Source organism: Octopus bimaculoides, chromosome 16 (genome assembly GCF_046866305.1).
Source record: "Octopus bimaculoides isolate indiv1 chromosome 16, ASM4686630v1, whole genome shotgun sequence".
NCBI lineage: Eukaryota > Metazoa > Mollusca > Cephalopoda > Octopoda > Octopodidae > Octopus > Octopus bimaculoides.
In genome coordinates, this window is record NC_142943.1 from 14508164 (window position 1) to 14525663 (window position 17500).

General features: G+C 37.4%; 1 protein-coding gene across 1 annotated transcript in view; it reads right to left on the reverse strand.

Annotated features, from left to right (window-relative positions):
- Window positions 1-17500, reverse strand: part of LOC106881683 (tetraspanin-13) — a 105646-nt gene that overhangs the window by 25747 nt on the left and 62399 nt on the right. Inside the window, 1 exon segment of the mRNA XM_014932148.3 lies at window positions 12622-12840. Coding sequence (XP_014787634.1) covers window positions 12622-12840 — 219 coding nt within the window.

Below are 17500 nucleotides of genomic sequence, written 5' to 3' on the forward strand. Positions count from 1 at the left end.
TATATATATATATATATATATATATATAGAGAGAGAGAGAGAGAGAGAGAGAGAGAGAGAGAGAGAGAGAGAGAGAGAGAGGGGGGTTACATTGAGACAAGGTGGTAGTAATTAAATATAAGGTGAAAGGTCATTTTAATTGGTAGCTGGGAAAGGAGTTGAAAGAATGCATAAACCAATACAATGATAAACTATTATTGTTCTATTCCTAACATTTAGTCATTTGTTGATGGCAGAAATTAGGTGAATGAGAGAGAATATTCTAGTTCAGACATTTGAAGTTGATATCTGGAGGATGTTGACCGGGATTAGTTTCAGCTCTCTAGATTATGAGTTCAAATCCAACATTGCTTTTCATTATTCTGAGAAGCCCAAGGTCATCCCTGATGGAGCATATCTAGACCAGAGGCTTTCTAGCCATGACCATCCTGTCTTATTTTTTGATATATAAATAACAGAGTGAGGGGATCTCTAAAGCCAGTGTTATAGGGACAGTGATGAAAACTCTAGACTATGGTGTCTGGGTATACAATAACATGTGGTGGTGAGGAGACTTTGGAATAACAGTCTTTAAGACCAAAATGCAATACTAGTGTTCAAGGAAACTTAAATAAGTTCAGCAGAACCTGTCTCTCTCCAAGCTATTCCAACAGAGGAAATATGAGTGAATGAAGGAGTTTCTAAATGGTGATCCAACTGCTAGAAGTAGCAGTTAAATCTCCCTTCAATCCAACATTCAGTCTTTAAAACAAGGACACACTGGACTACTTGAAAGAAAAGGTCGAGCCCTTTGATCACCGGTCAGTTTGATTAGGGTTGATGTGAGTCTGACAGCAGCACCAAAAGAAGTTAAACTCAGTATTATAAGTTAATAAAACACCCTTTAATTTTGCAATGTTATTGCTGTTTGTAGTAAAGAGCTGGTTATTGCTATCCTTCAGTATCTACTTATAATATGTTCAGAGTTCAAATCCCATTTAAGTAAACTTTGCCTTTCATCTTTCTGCAGCTGATGACATAATTACCAAAGAGTTGAGTTAAATGTCTAGAAGCATCTACTGCAAATCTGGGTGTCACCACAATAATATGGAGGAGAGAAAAATCAATAAATACAAGGGACTGGCCAGCTGCTATCAGTTTGTAATGGTCACCATCGAGATGTCAGGTGTTCTAGGACTCTGTACTACCGATTTCCTCAGCAAAACAGGGATAACAACGGCTCTTCAGAGAAACGAGCCTGCAGAGTGGAGTGGCTGTTGCAGCAAGTGTCACTGGCCATTCTCTGCAGCAATGTCCTCACGGTCATTACTGTGGGGCGCAGCTGAGCACCCTATTTGTTCTGGGATATGTGGTCCACTGCCCACTTCCACTTCATCATCTGCTGCTTTATCCTCACCCAACTTTTTTTATTTTCTTACCTCTCTCTTCTTCCCTGTTTTTTTTTTTTTGTAGATGATGTGGGAATTAACTGTCTTGGCTAAGTGGTAACAGAATGTGAACTGTCAATCTCTTAGTTGGCAGTTTGGATGGAACCTATCTACACAGTCCAGTCAACCATCCATGCTCTGAGTTGTTATTGTTACTTAGGTTCAAATTAGCCTTGACTGAACAAACATATAAATAAAGACATATCAGCTATGACAACCGTTTCCTCTTGTGTGTATGTGTAGGTAGAAGATAAAAAACACACATGTAAAATGACTAAAGATAAATAAAGTAAGAAGGAGACTGATAAACAATATATAAAGTTGGACAAACAAAACATAAAAGAAAAACAAAACAAAAAAAACAAAATGGTACAATAACAAACTGTTGGCACTCCATCGCTTACGGCGTCGAGGGTTCCAGTTGATCCTATCAACGGAACAGCCTGCTCGTGAAATTAAGATGCAAATGGCTGAGCACTCCACAGACATGTGTATCCTTAACGTAGTTCTCGGGGATAATCAGCGTGACACAGTGTGACAAGGCTGACCCTTTGAATTACAGGCACAACAGAAACAGGAAGTAAGAGATAGAGAAAGTTGTGGAGGAAGAGTACAGCAGGGTTCGCCACCATCCCCTGCCAGAGCCTCGTGGAGCTTTTAGGTGTTTTCGCTCAATAAACACTCACAACGCCCGGTCTGGGAATCGAAACCGCAATTCCACTGCCCTAACCACTGAGCCATTGCACCTCCACCGATAGTAAACAGTGGGTACAATGAAAATGAATGTGAAATAAAACAATGGAAAGGACACATTAAATAATTTGGTGCTGAGTGCAGTGTGCCAGAGAAAGAGGTTGGATGGTTTTGGTTAGGATACATTTGATCATAGGCCAGTTCAGTGAGGGCTAACCTGAGACTAATTAAATGATGAAGACATATGAACCCAAATACATTGCATATGTCAGGATGTTGCTTAAAACAAGGTTAACTCTGACTAGCCTTTCTTTCATTTTTGAAATTGTGTATCTTGGATCATATTATCTAATGTATTCTGTATTTTTTTAAAGGGAGATGAAACTGTTATTTCTAGCAGATCAACTGGTCATGTAGAGGCTCACTCACAGGCATGTGCAGCAGGATGTCAGTAGTGATGGATAAATTAGGACATCACTACCTACAGTAGACAGGTAGGCAGGTGAGGTGTGTCCAGCTTAAATTTAGACAGTTACTCTGTTGCTTACATAATTATACAATGTGGAATGAAGTATCGGTTAGTTTGGTTGTTGTACCTACATTATAGTATAATCTATAGTCTATCTGGAACAACGAGAGATCAAATAGACTTGACGCATATCATTGTTGATTCCTTAGGATTGATTCAAAACGAGAGAGAGAGAGAGAGAGAGAGAGAGAGAGAGAAAGAGAGAGAGAGAGGGCATGTGTGTTTTAGATTTAATTAGGTCAAGAAAACGAGATAAATTGATTTAGGAAGTGTGTTGTTACTGGTGCCCGGATGTTTGCATGTGGTCAATACACACACGTGTGTGTGTGTGTGTGTGAATTATGCATTAGAAGCAGTTCTAGAATAAAATTTTTATGACACATCTATACATCAGAGCTTGATGAAATGAAATCTTCCTGAAAGTGACTGGGAGAACAACAGATGCACATTATGCAATTTTTCTAGTTTACCAATGTCACATACTCATACCACTTCTAAAACAAGGCCAAATTGGCCAGTCTGAAGTATACAGAAACAGTGGATAAACAACACAGTGGTTTGCAATGACACCACTAAGACTGAATAAAATTCGAATTATACAATCAAAGTAGCTCTAGAATAAAATCTCTATCTAAATGATAGTTAATGTACATGTATCACTGAAAAGCCAGAAGCTGTAGTTTTCATCTGGGGAAAAAATCCCTTTACAAATGAATTGTGTTAAAAAAAAAAAACACACTTCACTTCAGAGTTAAACTTTTTAATGATATTTGTGGTATTTTATTCTGACCGTCTACATTACTTTTCTGTATAAATCTCACTCAGGCTAACTTGGTCTCTCATCCTTTTAGAGTTGATAAGTACAGTACCAGTCAAGTACTGGGGAGTGGGGGTGTGATCCCCTGCCCCACTCCTGTTTCTTAGGATCAGGTATGTGGAGAGATCAAGAAAGAATTGGTTCTACTGTAGCTCCCACCCCTGAGTCAATCTTTTTACCACTACTGAAAGAATAAGACTACTTAATTACCGATTTACCACATTACACTGTTAATTTATAAATTACCCAAATACTCTGAATTATTATTACCGTTGATAATGATAATAATAATAATGATAATAAAATGCTCTGATGCAATATCAGACACTGGCTCTCATAGCTTCTGATCTTAACTGATTGGAAGTGTTATCATGTACATATTTTGTCCTGGTATAAAAGATGGGCTACAGCAAATATTCTGCTTAATACCACAGATTTGCTTGTCAGTTGTTTGACCATAACCAGTTGAGCATGTCCCTTGGTGGCTGATGATATGTGCATCTCTGACCATGAGCAGAAGTAGAGGGGGAGCATCATAGCCATGTGTTGTGAGGAACTCTCTGGGGTTTGAATAATTCACCTCTGGAAACATGGGTGTTGCATTCAACATCTTTATTTCATTAAACAACCCTTATTCATGGATCTTTTGAGCAAGATGAGCTACTCAACCTGAAAAAAGTTCTAACTGAGCCCCACCTGCAAGGTCATGCACTCTTTATCTTGATATGAAATCAACATGTCATGCACATATGTGCCTGGTGTACCCTTATCAGACAAATAAGTCATGATATAGTCATGATGGTCATATTGGGCTTCGTATATTTGTACCCCAGGGCCATTTTAATGGCAAGAAGAAGAACGGTTTCAAATGTTGGCACAATGTCAGCAATTTTTGAGAGAAGGGGTAATAATAATAAAATGCTCTGATGCAATACCAGGCACAGGCTCTCATGGCTTCTGATCTTAACTGATTGGAAGTGTTATCATGTACATGTTTTGTCTTGATATAAATGATGGGCTACAGCAAATATTCTGCTCAATACCTCAGATTTGCTTGTCATTTGTTGACCGTAACCAGTTGAGCATGTCCTTTAGTGGCTGATAGCATGTGCATCTCTGATTATGTAATGCAAAACAGTAATTTGTGGACCGTCTGTAAAATTCTGTAATCAACTGATTACATTGGCCCCAGTGTTCAACTGGTACTTATTTTATTGACCTCGAAAGGATGAATGGCAAAGTTAACCTCAGCAGAATTTGAACTCAGAATCTAAAGATGGGTGACATGCTGCTAAGCATTTCACCCGGCATGCTAATAATTCTGCCAACTCACAGCCTTAATGATGATGATGATGATTATGATTCTAAATTTGGTACAAAGTGAAAATTTGCAGGGATTGGCAAATGTTACAGCCAATTATATCCATCTTGGTACTTGACTGGTATATTCTTTTATTAATTGTGAGGGGATGTATGACAAAGTGAAACTTAGTAATGAGAGAGAAAAAAAAGATTCTTCAACCAACGGAATGGTTTGTTTGTGTGTGTGTGTGTGTGTGTGTGTGTGTGTGTGTGTGTGATTGTGTGTGTGTGTGTGTGATTGTGTGTGTGTGTGTGTGTGTGTGTGATTGTGTGTGTGTGTGTGTGTGTGTGTGTGTGCGTGTATGTATGTATTTTTGTAATGATGTAGATTATTTACCACAGACTCTTTCTGATCCTAGGCACAAATCAAAGTAGATTAAAGTAAACATATATTTAGCTAATGATGACAGTAGCAGTAACAGTTTTGAAACACAGAAGACAAAGGAGTTCATTAATCCTCCATTCCCTATGATCTACACTGTCGTGCAATCACTCCTCTATGTTTTCCTTCTAACCATTAACACGTCTACCATTTGAAAAGCAAATTAAACATTGATTTCTTATGATCACACACAAGATCAATGATTGTAGCAGAAGATCAAAGTCCATTGAATAATCACCAATATATTGCTGTCTCTCTTTTACTTATTTAAAATTTTTTTTTACTCCAAAAGGCTGAACAGTAAGGTCACCATATGCAGGATTTGAACCTCACAAGTAAGATTAAATGTATTTTGCCCAGTGCTGTACTGTTTGAGGTCATCTGCACAACCATGTGTAGCCATGCTGATACACCAATTTTGGTAGGAAGGTCAAAAAAGATTAAACTCAAACATTTTTAATACACTATATTATGTAATATAAAGCACACACACACATATATTATAAACACATTATATATATATATATATATATATATATATATATACATATATAAACCCATTTCAGACATCAATAACAATTCAAATTAAACCTTGCTATCTTCCAATCATCACAGTCTCTTGACTAGAATAAACATAAATGTGATTCATCCCTTCCTTCCTCAGATTAACAACACTCAAACATGCATAGATACACACACACAAACCTAGTTATTACGTTGTAATCAAATATGCTAAAGCTGAACTGCAGAAGGATTAAAGGATTAGTCAGTTATTACAGGAGACTTAATACTAACTCTATTGACTACTGACAAATGTTTACTATCTTACAGAGATAATCTAGAAACATCAATAAGACTTCCTTGTGGCTTCTACACGTGTCTTTATACGACATAAAATGGCAAGCCATAATCACCATCTAGATTGCCCATTTGTGCTGACGAGGAAGCCTCTATGTGGCTGCTCAAATTGCTTCATTGTTTTATGATTTTCTCTTTAATAGCTTAGTTAGAAGAGAAAGGGTAGTACTCATGATCTTTTTGCAGGACCACCAAGGCCAGAGTAATGGAGGAAGTTACCTCTAAACTCCAGAGGTAAAAATGGGATTTTGTAGGGCCAACACCCCTACCTAGAAAAAAGGAAGTTACAGAAGCATTGAGAACAATTCAAAACCAACAGGACCTGGGAAAGGGGCAGAAAAGAGACCCAGAGAACAATACAGTTAGGTCATGAAAGGTCTATGTTCTATAGGGGGAAAAATGGTCAAGTATCTTCAAATTGGAGAGTTGGTTCTTAATGCTTGCAACAAAGTGAACTCAAAGGCCAGATGATGGTGTCCAATTAGGAAAGGGGAACAGCTCCTCCAATGGACATCCACATAGTTTCTGACTATCAAGTTCTAATAAGGTTTCGGTCAATTGATGCCTAATGTAGAAGGCACTGGCCTAAAGTGCCATTCAGTATGATTGAACCAGGAACCCTGGAATGTAAAGCAAACTTCTTAACCACAGGATTGTATATCTAATGCCTCCATCAGTGAAGGTTGATCATGTCTCTGCACCTCTATGTGCAGACCTGGGAAAGCTTTTCCATAGAAAATTAGCAGTTGCCCTTGCATGCTAGTCTCTCCCCTTTATGTTACAGATGTCTGAGGGAAAGGCAAGTCCAGAACAGTTTGGTACCAGTGTCATGGTAGGCATTGCTGTCACAATGAAAAAGAGCCAGAAATAGTATGACAAAACATCCTGTCCAATGTCCTAACAATTTTGTCAGTCCACTGCCCTGAATTGGTCAATAAAAAACAGTAGCAATTCAGGGTGAAGAATGAGAACTTCTTTTATTGATCTTGAAAGAATGAAAGACAAAGTTGACCTGGGCAGAATTTGAACAAAGAGCACAGAGACTCAGAAAAATACTATGAGACATTCAATACTCTAATGATTGCTAATTTTCTGCCTTCTGTGTGTGTGTGTGTGTGTGTGTGTGTGTGTGTGTGTGAAGGCACATGGCTTAGTGGTTAGAGCATTGCACTTACAATTGCAATGTTATGGGTTTGATTCTCAGACTGGGCATTGCGTTGTGTTCTTGAGCAAAGCACTTCATTCCATGTTGTTCTGTGATCATTTCATCATCTGACATGTGGTACATAGTGCACCTGTACAGGTAATGTAGATTTGATGGAGAGAGTCAGCTTATGTGTACACAAACATTTGATCACTATAAACAAATCATGTGTTTGGCGAGAAATTGCTGAACCTAATGACAGGAGTCCATGGTATGCAAAGACCAAAGTTCTAGTAAGTAGGAAGGCGAACATATCACACACCCTTTCATGTAGGTGGCCCTGCTTGATCTGTAGAAAAAGTGTAGGTGGAAACTCCATTAAGATGTACCCAGTGTAAGCTATGGACACATAAGAGGTGCAGCAACATCAAAGGAAGATTAACCGGGAAGATAGCTTTTGTGTGCGGTAGATGCACTGGGGCAATAAACACCAAAGATGCTCAGAAACAGATTCCATCACATGCCAAGGGGAGAAACTAGAAGTAGTTGATAGCTTCCGCTACCTAGGTGACTAAGTCTGTAGTGGGGGGGTGGATGCTCAGAGAGTGTTACCACTAGAATAAGAATAGCCTGGGAAAAGTTCAGAAAGCTTCTACCCCTACTGGTGACAAAGGGCCTCTCGCTCAGAGTGAAAGGTAGATTGTACGATGCATGTGTGTAAACTGCCATGCCTCACGGCAGTGAAGCATGGGCCATAACTGCTGAAGACATGCGTAGGCTCAAAAAAAATGAAGCTAGCATGATCCGCTGGATGTGTAATGTCAGTGTGCACACATGACAGAGTGTAAGTGCCCCGAGAGAAATGTTGGACATAAGAAGCATTGGATGTGGCATGCAAGAGAGACGTTTGCATTGGTATGGTCATGTACAATGGATGGATGAGGAAAGCTGTGTGAAGAAGTGCCACTCCCAAACAGTTGAAGGAATCCAGGGTAGAGGGAGACCCAGGGAGACATGGGACGAGGTGGTGAAGCATCACCTTTGAATGTTAGGCCTCACAGAGGCAATGACAATGCTTTCTTCCCTCTCAAAATTCCTTGTCTTGCAAGTTATTTGGTGACCCTGCCAGTGACACATAAAAAGTATCCAGTCCACACAGTAAAGTGCTTGGCATTTGGAAGGGCATCCAGCTGTAAAACCCTTGCCAAAACTGACCTTGTCTGTACTGGTCCCACGTAAAAAGCACTCAGTTGACTCTACAGAGTAGTTGGTGTTAGAAAGGTAAAAATCAGCTGTAAAAGCCCTGCCAAAACAGACATAGTAGCCTGAGGTAGTCTTCTACCTGGCCGACTCCTGTCAAGCCATCCAACCCATGCCAGCATGGAAGGCAGACATTAAATGATGATGATGAAGGTCGATAATTGGTTGGAAGTAATTTAAAATTATTAGTGGGGGTGGTGGATTGTGGGTAGTGGTGGTAGTAGCTGAGAGCACATTAACTGCTGCCACCTCATTTTACATAGTTACCTGCTGAAAATAGAAGCCGAATATCATTAAAACTAAATTCTACCATGTTAAAAAAATGAACTCATTGGATAAAGTGGTTCTGATTCTCCCTGTATGAAAGAGAAAAAACAAGATGGTCACAGCTTGAATGCTGTCTGTATGAACAGGGGATGGTCTGAGGCTAAACGGCAAAAAACTTAGAAAAGCCTCATTGGTTCAGGAAAACATCTATATGTATTAATTTCAAAAATTATACTCAATCACTCTGCAAGTGGTAATACAGTGATATGTTAGGAAAGTGTGTAGTAAAACCACCCCCCACTTCAATACATGATAGATTTTACTGTTGTTACTACTCTATGTCAATGTGTCTACATATATATTTATGCCTGTATGTATGTGTGTTTTTCTCTCTCACTTTCTCTCTATCTACTTACCTGTCTGTCTGTATATGTGTGTGTAACATAACCACAAAAACACAAACAGGGAAAATATATATATACTTAAGTGTTTAGCTGTGGATATCTATCTGTATGTAACACATGCACATTGACATACTTATGTTTGTTCATTGATGTGTAACACTAAAATCTAACATTCACACAAGAAATATATCCACACACACATACATACACACACACAAAGCTGATACGAAAATGTATGAGAAAAAACCTTTTGTATATTAATCATCTATCAATGTAGAAAAGTATGAGTATTAAACCGATGTAACAGCTGCAAAATCAGTCACACCTGTTACTCAGTTGTAATATTTTGTAACTAATGACTAGAATCATTAGACGGTGAGTTGGAAGCGATGCTTGAATGCCAGGTTAAGTTCTGTAGTGTATTTAATGTCATTCCAAAGAGATTTTCAGTTCAAATACTTTGCCAAGGTTGACTTTGGCACTTGTACCCTCTGAGATTGATGAAATAACTGCCTGTCATATACAAAGATCAATTCATATGAAAATTCTTACCTTACACTAACAGTGCCACGTAAAAAGCACTGGTGCTGGTACCACATAAAAACACTGGTGATAATGCCACATTAAAAGCATTGTGCCATGTAAAGCACACCAGTGCTGGTGCCACATAAAAAACACTGGTACCGGTGTCACTTTAAAAGCACTGGTACTGGTGCCACATTAAAAGCACCCAGTACACTTTGTAAAGTGGTTAGCATTAGGCAGGGCATCCAGCCATAGAAACCATGCCAGAACAGACAATGGAGTCTGGTGCAGCTTCTGGCCTTACCAGCTGTCAAACCATGTAGCCCATATCCAGTATGGAAAACAGATGCATGATGATGATGAATGATAGAAGATTAGATAAAAACCTTACGACAGAGGTCGGCAGCATCCTGAAAAGGAAGCCACTGAAGTGGCTTTCTCTTGGATTTCAGACCTTTTCTAAAAAGTTTTCAAATTTAATGTAATTGTGGGCCATTGAGCAGTAGATGACATTTAGAGTGCTTTCATTTTCCTTTTCTTTTTTGGTGTCAAGATTTTTATCTTTTACTTGTTTCAGTTGTTAGACTGCAGCCATGCTGGGTTACTGCTTTGAAGGGTTTAGTCAAACACATTGACTCCAGGACTTATTATTTTAAGCCTGTTATTTATTCTATTGATACCTTTTGCTGAACTGCTAAGTTATGGTGATGCAAACAAATCAACACCAAGTTGTCAACCAGTGAAGGATAAACACAAACACACACATGCACAGAATGGACTGCCATACAGTTTCCATCTACTAAATTCACTTGTAAGTCATTGGTTGGTCCAGGTCTATAGTGGAAGACAATTGCCCAAGGTGCTCTTGTTTAACTCTTGCTTACATAAACATTGCCTGTGATGGAAAAGGGAGGATAATCAAGAAAATTTTCACATATAATACAGATATATCCTATCTTACAGTATTGCAGTACAGTTGATCTCTGCTTTACAGAATTCAGAACAAAAACAGCTGGTAGGGCTCTTAATGTTGAGTTTAAATCTTAATGAGATCAATTTCGCCTTTCATATTCAAAGTACCCACTACACTCTCGGAGTGGTTGACATTACGAAGGGTATCCAGCCATAGAAACCCTGCCAAATCAGATTGGAGCCTGGTGTAGCCATCTGGCTCACCAGTCCTCAGTCAAATCGTCCAACCCATGCTAGCATGGAAAGCGGACGTTAAACGATGATGATGATGATTTCCAACATCAAAAAAGATAACATACAATTCCAGTACTGGAGTTGATCTAAACAACTATTATAACTTGCCATTAAAATTGTTGTGGCCTTGTGCCTGTGTGAGACAACATTAGTGACTGGCTATGTGGTAAAGAAGTTGGCTTCTAAACTACATGGTTTTGTGCTTGTTCCTGTTGCATAGCACAATGGGCAAGTGTCTTCGATAGCGCCAGACTGATCAATGATTTGTGAATTAAGTTGGTAGATGGAAAGTGAAAACTGGTTTTTGGGCTCATTCCCATTGCATGTATATGTGCAGGTGAGTGAGCATAAATAAGTGAGTGAGTGAGTGAGTGAGTGAGTGAGTGAGTGAGTGAGTGAGTGAGTGAGTGAGTGAGTGAGTGAGTGAGTGAGTGTGTGTGTGTGTGTGTGTGTGTGTGTGTGTGTGTGTGTGTGTGTGTGTGTGTGTGTGTGTGTGTGTGTGTGTGTGTGTGTGTGTGTGTTTCTTCACACCTGTGTCCTGATATTGTTGATGCAATTAACACATGAATCAATAACACTGGTCAGATGGTACCATTGTTTATACCTGCTTTAAAAGCATGTCAGGTCATTTTATGGCTTGTCATAAAAACCAAAGGAATAAATACCTTATTTGGAATCAAACTGGTAAAGCATCTAGAACAGAGAAGGCTGCCTCAATAAATCTCATCTAACTCATGATGCATAAGAAAAACAGATATAAAGATAAGGTGATGATGATCGTCATTGTTTAATATCTGTTTTCCATGCAGGCATAGGTTGGACAGTTTGACAGGAGCTGGTCAGTTGGAGAGCTGACCAGACTCCAATTGCCAGTTGTAACATGGTTTCTATAGTTAGATGCCCTTCCTAATGCCAACCACTTTATAGAGTGTGCTGGGGGCTTTCTATGTGTCACTGGCATGGGTGTGTTTATGTAGCACTGACATGAGTGCATTTTACATAGCACCAGTATCTGTAAAAGACAAGCCTGTACGTATGGATGTATGCGATTTTAGTTAGTTTGATGTGTCTTCTCAAGTACAGCAAATCGCCGCCACAACTCCTGGTCCCTTGTCACTTTCTCAGTGAAGTCCAGTGCTTGAAGATCCACTTCGTTCCACACCTTCCTGGGTCTATCCCTCCACAATTAAAATTCAATGATAATGATGAAAAACTGCAATTTAGTTACTAAATATAGTAAAGAACTATATTAAGCAAACATAGTAAAATCCTAGACTAAGTAATTTAGTTTGATCCAGTTTTGTTGAACTTTTTAGCATTTAGATTTATTTCATCAAATTTATTCACACTGTTGCTTCAAGATTTCAATGGTATGTTTGTATATATTTTGGTATTGAATGGCAATGTAGGGTATGTGTGAGAGGATGGATCTGTCACATTTAACATAAAACAGCTAGGATATCTGGGCTGGATATGGTCGGATTAAATATTCTTTCCTCTCTTTTACTTGACCATTCCCACTCTTTTCAGACATTGTATCTAGGACTATATTATACAACCTACCTTCTTTTTTAAGTGGTTGGGCTTGTGATCTGAGGGAAATTTGGCTGCTGTTTCCAGCAGGTCAAGCAAGCGCATAAGGGTTCTTTCTTTGGAACACATGGTACTCAGCCATTGACAAGAATATAAAGTTTTAAAAAGGAAAAAGTAGAGATACAGAAACAAGTGAAAGACAAATGATACTCACTCCACTACACACTGGGTGTCCTGTGTTCAATAAGACTGGTGCATTTACTACCTGGAGTCCACAACAGTTAAACACATACTGCACATCGTAGCGAGTCTTGTTACCAGCAAGTTTCCATCCCCTAATTGCAAGAGAGTCTTTCTGAGCATCATTCATAGCGAGACATGCACAAGCTAGAGAAAACTGGATGAGGAACAGAAGAAACAAAATGATCATGTACTGTAAAAAAAAAGTTAAGGAAAATATAAAGATATATAAAGCTATATATATATAGAAGAAGTGCCAAATGTCGAAATCCAATGGACCAGTCACTGGATAAGTTTGGGCACAGAAATGTTGACATAGAGTGGTAAATAAATCGATCTTGGATATATCGAGTTTGAAGTTTCTATCTATCTTAAATATACAAATTTAAAAGTTAAAAACCTTAAAATATAAATATAAACTGTGAGAACGACCCTTAAGGAATCTAATTAATGATCCCCTAAGGTAAGTTCTTATGCTATATTGGTAACGGTTGCTACATCCTCTGGAAAATTATATATATATATATATGGGAGAATATACGAAAAAACAACAACAGACGAGGACAGGTGGTGTAAATAACAAAAGGATGTATTAGTATGACGCTCGGGAATACGGAAAGTCTTTGACGTTTCGAGCTACGCTCTTCAACAGAAAGAATACGGAGACAAGGAGAAAAACACGGAGAAAAAAAATTGAATAGTGTCCAGTCAACGGTCAATCATAATATATATATATATATATATATATATATAGGTATAATAGAACAAAACATGAAGAGGCAGTTGCAAGACATCAAATTAATTTATAACACATTGAAGAGGAAGCAAAGATATATGAATATACATAATACTGCAAAAAACTAGGAGAGATCCAGAAAGTGCAAGTTCGTAGTGATTCAGATGAGGTTCAAGAGAATGTGAGAAGTCCTTAGAGGTGTTGATATAAATATATGTGCTTTTTTTATTGGTTTCAGTCATTGAACAGAGACCTGGATGGAGCAGTGCCCTGAAAGATTTCCTATTTCTTTTTCTTTTAAAGTTATTTATATTGCCAACAGAACATATTTCAGTCTGGTGCTTATTTTATATTCATTTATTACTCTTACTTGTTTCAGTCATGTGACTGTGGCCATGCTGGAGCACCGCCTTTAGTCAAGCAAATCGACCCCAGGACTTATTCTTTGTAAGCCTAGTACTTATTCTATTGGTCTCTTTTGCTGAACCGCTAAGTTAAGGGGACGTAAACACACCAGGATAGGTTGTCAAGCGATGTGAGGGGGGGGGGGACAAACACAGACACACATACATATATACAACGGGCTTCTTTCAGTTTCCGTCTACCAAATCCACTCACAAGGCTTTGGTAGACGGAAACTGAAAGAAGCCCGTCGTGTATATGTATATATATATATGTGTGTGTGTGTGTCTGTGTTTGTCCCCCTACCATTGCTTAACAACCAATGCTGGTGTGTTTACGTCCCTGTAACTTAGCGGTTTGGCAAAAAGAGACCGATAGAATAAGTACTAGGCTTACAAAGAATAAGTCCTGGGGTCGATTCTCTCGACTAAAGGCGATGCTCCAGCATGGCCGCAGTCAAATGACTGAAACAAGTAAAAGAGTATATGTATAGGTATGGTGATGCAAACGGGAAAAATAGAACTCAATATATGTGTATATATGTATATATATACATATATATTTTTATTAATATTTAGCAGAAGCAACAGTGTGACTCAAAAGCCAAGAGTTTTGTGCATTGCCATTTATGAAACTAGTGCAAATATATATATATATATATATATATATATATATATATATATATATATATATATATATATATATAAACTAATACACCTGTTTTCATCTTTTGTTTTTCTGTAGATTTCAATTATATATATATATATATATATATATATATATATATATATATATATATATATATAAGAGAGAGGTGGAGGAGGCATTTGACTATAAAATAATGTCTCGATAATATGTATTTGTTCAACCGATGCTAGCATGGAAAAAAAAAAAAGGGGATGCAAAACAAACTGCTCCCAAGTGCAGCACAAATGTTCTGCAAAAAGTGATGGGTAGAGCCCTTCTCTGCCAACTAAATGATAAAAACTTACAAAAGAATAACATTATAGATACAACAGTTGAGGAAGTAGAATCACTGTCATTAACCATTATTGTCATCATCATCACTACCATCACTATTGCCATCATCATCATCGTCATCATCCTCAATACACAAGGATTCCTCGTGTTTCAGATATTTTAGTTATGGTTATACAAGTACTGGCATTGGTTTTTGTTTTTTTTTTTTTTGTTTATTTATTCCAAGAATTTACACAGGAATGCATCACGATTTATTGCATGGAAATCAATAGGGAAATAGATGTTGCTTTATAGAATTCCCTCATTACAGCAAAGCTTTTAGGAATACAACCTTTCTACAACACAAGAGATTGCTGTATCTACAATCACTTCAATTTTGCCGCCACCACTACCCCATCATCATCATCATCATAAACAAGCATCAGAAGTTACAAAACTTAGCAAAAATTCCTGTGTTAATGAGAGAGAGAGAGAGAGAGATTTTGTTTGTATTTTCAATATAATTTGAAGAAATTATAGAAGCAGTAGTGTTTCAGTAATAATTAACCCATAGGGAATTATACCAGAACCAGAACCAGTGCTATGTTATTATTATTATTAATAATAATAATGACGATAATAATAATCCCACATTCCATAACTACTGAATAGTTGTTTATTTTTGTAAATAACTCTTGAAATGGCATTCCAGAACTAAATGTTATTTTTTTTCTTATTTATTTTATTGATTTTTGTGAATTATTTGGGAAAATGGTAATAAGTAAAGTGGTAATGGAACTGGAGTAAGACCTGACAGGCAAACGGTTTCTTGAAATAAGGGTGAGTAATACAAAAGAGAAGTAAAAAATAGTAAGTCAGATCTCTAAATATAAATGTTGTTGCAGTCTAGTCCAAAGATGACACTGATTGAGCAGACATGTAATCAAAGGTGTACTAGTATTGACTAACCTGTATTTTTGTATTTTCAGAGACTACATTATTTTAGGTGACAAAAGAGGAAAACAGACGATAATGAAAATGAATGGCAGCTAAGAAGATAAATAATGGTGAAGAAGTAGGTAAATGATGACAAAGAAAAAGAGAGATGATGACAAGGGCAAAAGGAGCAAAAAAAAAAAAAAAGCCAGATGTTTTTACATATCAATGATTCGTCATTGACAAACGAAAATAGGAGGAAGGTGATTAAATATTTGAGAGGGAGAGAAGTGCATGGGACATTTTATAAATGTATCTGTGTAAGACAGACTGTAAACAACAGTATCTGACTAAAGGAGAAATTATGTCCACATAGGATAGACAATACAACAGTGCCTATAAAGATGTAAGTCTCCACATAATACAAACTGCATATAACAACGTTAACATCAGACAGACCATCATTGATGGGCAAAAACACAATTAAGGTGATTAAATAATTGTGAGGGAGACAGATACATAGGGTGCTTTTGTAAAATTGTCTTACTATATAAAATATTCACTAGGACAGACTATATCTATAACAATGACCATGTGGGACAGATTATATCTATCACAGTGCCTGCCAAGGACAGATTATATAGCAGTGCCCACCTAAGACAGATTATGCTTATATTTTTCAAACGTTTTGGATGTGTTTTTCATATTAGGAGAGGGGGAAGTTTAGTATTGCAGATCCAACGGTCTTGTGGCCTCCACTCCTCATTAATGACATCCCAACTTACTATACCACTTCAGTTATAAACTTTTCATCTCACTATAGGTGCAGTCTGTATAATTATTATATCATACACCCTGTTCCATCACCAGCACAATAGTGTTATTCTTTCAAATATCTAGGCCATTTAATAACAGTAAAGTATTATTTAGATTTTTTCCTCTTACATTATTTATTATTATTGTTATTATTATTATTATTATTATTATTATTATTATTATTATTATTATTATTATTATTATTATTATTAAGGTGGCAGGCTGGCAGAATTGTTAGCATGTTGGGAAAAATGTTTAGAGTTATTTTGTCTGTCTTTACATTCCAAGTTCAAATTCCGTCAAGGTTGACTTTGCCTTTCATCCTTTCAGGGTCGATAAAATAAATACTAGTTGAGTACTGAGGGTTGATATGATCAACTTACCTACTTCCCCTGAACTCGCTGGCCTTGAGCCAGAATTTGAAAGTATTATTATTGCTGTTGTTGTGGTGGTGGTGGTGGCAGAATTGGTACAACATCAGACAAAATCCTTTATAGTTTTTTACTTGTGTCCCTACATCCCAGTTCAAATTTTATTAAGACCAAATTTAACTTTCACCTTTCCAGAGAGAAGATAAAGAGGTTTTAACAAATAACATAACTGTGTACTGGAGGTTAAGTTAATTCACTGCATTCTCTCATTTAAACTGGAAACCCTGTGTCTATTTTTGAAATTATTACTATTGAGGCAGTGAGCTACCACAACTGCTAACATGTTGGACAAAATGTTAAGTGGAATTTCTTCAGGCTCTTTATGCTCTGAGTTCAAATCCTGCCAAGGTCAACTTTGCCTTTCACGCTTTTAGGGTCAATAAAATATGTACCAGTCAAGTACTGGGGTTGATATAATTGACATCCTTTCACTTCAAAACTATTGGCCTTGTGCCTAGAGCTGAAAGAATTATTACTATTATTACTATTGTGTGAGTGAGAGCAATGCATGCCATCAAAGTGACACAGGGATACAAATATACGAAGCGCAATATACCCATCATGACTACTCT